The 3,583-nt window shown below is 47.3% G+C and overlaps 1 protein-coding gene across 1 annotated transcript; it reads left to right on the forward strand.

Moving 5' to 3' along the window:
- The first annotated feature begins 1,750 nt into the window (after positions 1–1,750).
- LOC125449813 (relaxin-3 receptor 1-like) lies at positions 1,751–3,035 on the forward strand. The gene has a single exon (XM_048525731.1). It carries the CDS (start codon positions 1,863–1,865, stop codon positions 3,033–3,035), a length of 1,173 nt encoding a protein of 390 aa, XP_048381688.1. The 5' UTR covers positions 1,751–1,862.
- Positions 3,036–3,583: the final 548 nt, after the last annotated feature.

Here is a 3,583-nt window from a genome sequence, read left to right on the forward strand (position 1 = left end):
GGTTTATGAGATGTACCGTAAGGGATGTGGGATGTATCAGAATATTATAGTGAGGGCTGTGGTGTACAAGACAGTATTGCAGTGAAAGATTTCGGATATATCAGTATGCTACAGTGAGGGATGTGGATATATCAGAGTATGACAGTGAGGGGTAAGGGACATATCAGAGTGTTACACTGACGGGTCTGGGGTATATCAGAATGTTACAGTGAGGGATGTGGAGTATATCAGAGTGTTACAGTGATGTGTGTGTGTGATGTAACAGCGTTACATTAAGGAGTATGGATATATCAGAATGCTACAGTGACGGATGTGGGATATATCAATGTTACAGTGAGGAGTGAGGTTTGTGTGATATATACAGTGCATTTTATTTCAGATCTTATTTATATGCTCCACAATAACTGGCTAGGAATCACCTCCTCCGTGCCAATTAGAGCATATTTCATCGCATTTTCAGCTGTCAGAATGTGAACTGCTGTGTCACGCTCAAACTTGCACCTTCTTCGCCCTCACTCTGATCCAGGTCCAGAGCTCGGCATCAAGTGGGCTTGTCCCAGAGAGTCTGCACTCTGCTGCCACGTAGCGAAGAGAGGCGGTGTTCGCCTCGCCCATCAGGTCTTTCGAGAGCCACGGGGGCGGAAAGTTCCGCCGAATCGGCGTTGAGCTCTTGGGGAGCAGGAATTTCTTCGAGCGTGGGGAAACAAGCAGAACGTTCAGCACCGCGGATAGCGCACCGCTGTCTGAAGTTGACCTGTACCCACAGGTAGCCTGGTGGCGTTCAGCACCGCGGACAGCGACCTAGTCCGCCCACCACCCTCAGCTGAGCTTCCATTAGGTGGCACCGAACAACTAGACGACCTTTCAGCATTGCGGACAGCGACCTAGACCGCCCACCACCCTCAGCTGAGCTTCCATTAGGTGGCACCGAACGACTTGACGACCTTTCAGCACAACGAACAGCGACCACTCCCAAAGGTGAGATGTTGGACCAACCTGAAGAAGTTGCTCCCTGGGAATGAGACAGCAACAGCACCTGAGAACGATGAGGATGCCATCTTCCCACCAGCTATCTGAGCATGCCTTAAAGACTAACCTTTGAATCCACCGGTTTCCTCTTGAAAAAGTTCATTTGAGGGACTCGTCAGCCCCAGGCGACAACTCTCCTACATTTGAATAAGGGATTGGAGACTGCACAAGTGTGTTCAGAAGAGAGAGAGAAAGAGACTGCTAGCCAGTTTCTTGCATATATTTGTGATATATTTAGTGGCAGGTCTTCATTACAAACCTTAAAATTCTGTCACAGGTAAAATGTAGTGGAGCACAATTGGAGCTGGACAGATGACAAAACACCCAAGACAGCTGCAGAGAAGGCTTTCAGTGGATTTCATTCAGCTGAGAAATTAAGTGTCAACTGTTTGTATCACGTATATCTGCACTCAAATAAAGTGTGTGGAAAAGAACTTGTATTTCTGTAGCATCTTTCATCATCGCAGGACGCGCCAGAAGTTCTTTACAGTGGACACAGGACCTTTTGAAGTTCCAATATAGGAAACACATCTACTAACCTTGGCACAGCAAGATCCCACAACCAGTATTACTGTAAAGGCCAGTTCTGTGTGTGCTTTAGTGACAACGGTTGAAGGATGGATTTGGCCCTGGCACATTATGGAAAAGTCTGAACCCAAATTAGTCTTGCTTGTGAGATCTTTTAATTCATCTGAGGAAGCAAGTCACTGCCTCGGGGTAACGTGTCATCATAACTTTCGTATTAATGACAATCAAAAGTCATAATTAAGTTCAAAAGTCTGCAAGTAATTGTTCCTTAATCAAAGAGTAGAATATCGTTTTACCTTGGTGTAATGATGATTGGGTCAGACCTTGACAATGCGACAAACAATGATTACTTGGAGATTAACAACACTTCAGCCTTTGAACCAGGAAATTTTGGCCCCTTGGGAGCCTTCTACACCATTTTACAAATCTCCATTGCACTGATCTACTCTGTCACGTGTGCCGTGGGGATTTTGGGAAACCTCCTGGCCTTGTACCTCATTCGAGGTCTCAGCAGGCAGAGCCAGTCCACCATCAACCTCTTCGTCTTCAACCTAGCCCTGACCGACTTCCACTTTGTCCTAGTTCTTCCCTTCTGGGCGGTGGAAATTGTCCTGGACCACATCTGGCCCTTTGGCCTTGTCATGTGTAAGCTGGTCCTCTTTGTCACCGTGCTGAACATGTATGCAAGTGTCTTTTTCCTGACTGCCATGAGCGTGAGTCGCTACTGCTCAATGGTGCAAACTCTCAGGCCAGGCAGGACCTCCTTCCAGCCCTGCATGGCCAAGTGGATCAGCCTGGCGATCTGGCTTACAGCTATTGCTGCAACCTTACCTCTGACCATATACTCCCAGACGGTCAGTATTTATGGCAATGAACTATGCATCCAGAAATTCCCAGATGGACAGTATTTCCTGGCATTCCAGCACATTCAAAAGATCACACTGGCTTTCATAATCCCTCTGGCAATCATAACCAGTTGCTATTTATTGCTTATAAAATTTCTACACCACCACAAACTGAGTGGCATCAATGTGAGAAGGCAGTCCAAAGTCACCAAGTCTGTCATCTTGCTGGTAATGTCCTTCCTCCTTTGCTGGTTACCTAACCACATGATAACCTGCTGGGGAGTTCTGGTCAAATTGGAATTGGTCCATTGGAGCAGAGCGTATTATATTGCTCATATCTACATCCACCCATTGACCATCTGCCTGGCCAACACCAACAGCTGCCTCAACCCCATCATCTACTGCCTGATGCGGAGGGAGTTCAGGGAGGCAGTGAAGAACATCTTCCGAAGAGTCTTCTCCATCAGTTACCTGTGTATGTGTCAAGGTGCCGCTCGCTACCGGGGTCAACATGAAACCAGCCAGGTCAGCATCCCCTTGAACCAAATGAACAGCCAGCCGGAATCCAATGCCCCTTGTCAGAGATGTAACACGTTGCCTGCCACCACCTCCAGTCTTGTCCAACGGAACTGAAGGCCGCGCTCAACAACTGGCCACTCTGGAGTGCCCAACCTGTGGACTACATCAGAGACAGTGAGAACTGCCAATGCTGGAGTCTGAGATAACACAGCAGGCCAGGCAGCATCAGAGGAGCAGAAAAGCTGATATTTCCGGTCGGGACACTTCTTCAGAAAAAAAAATCAATTGCTCGGTCTGATAGAAGCACAATACTGTATGTATATATATATATCTAGCCAGCGAAAAGGGTTGCATACAATCTGCAGCAGTAAAACAGGCCATTCAGCCCTCCTAGCCTCCTCCTTAGTCTCACTCCTATCCATTTCCAATGCTTTCTCCCTTGTAAGGAATGAAAGACTGGTATTTGAGGCAGACCAGAGAAGGTTCACTAGGTTGATCTCAGGTATAGAAGGTTTTTCTTCTGAGGAGAGGTTGAGTAGTTTGGGCTTGTATTCATTGGAGCTTAGAACATGGATGGGAAAGGTTTAGAGAGATATGGGCCAAACCTGGGCAAATGGGACAAGTTCAGCTTAGGAAGGTTCTGTTTCCGTACTGCAAGACGC

The sequence above is a fragment of the Stegostoma tigrinum genome, chromosome 47, assembly GCF_030684315.1.
Source record: "Stegostoma tigrinum isolate sSteTig4 chromosome 47, sSteTig4.hap1, whole genome shotgun sequence".
Classification (NCBI taxonomy): domain Eukaryota; kingdom Metazoa; phylum Chordata; class Chondrichthyes; order Orectolobiformes; family Stegostomatidae; genus Stegostoma; species Stegostoma tigrinum.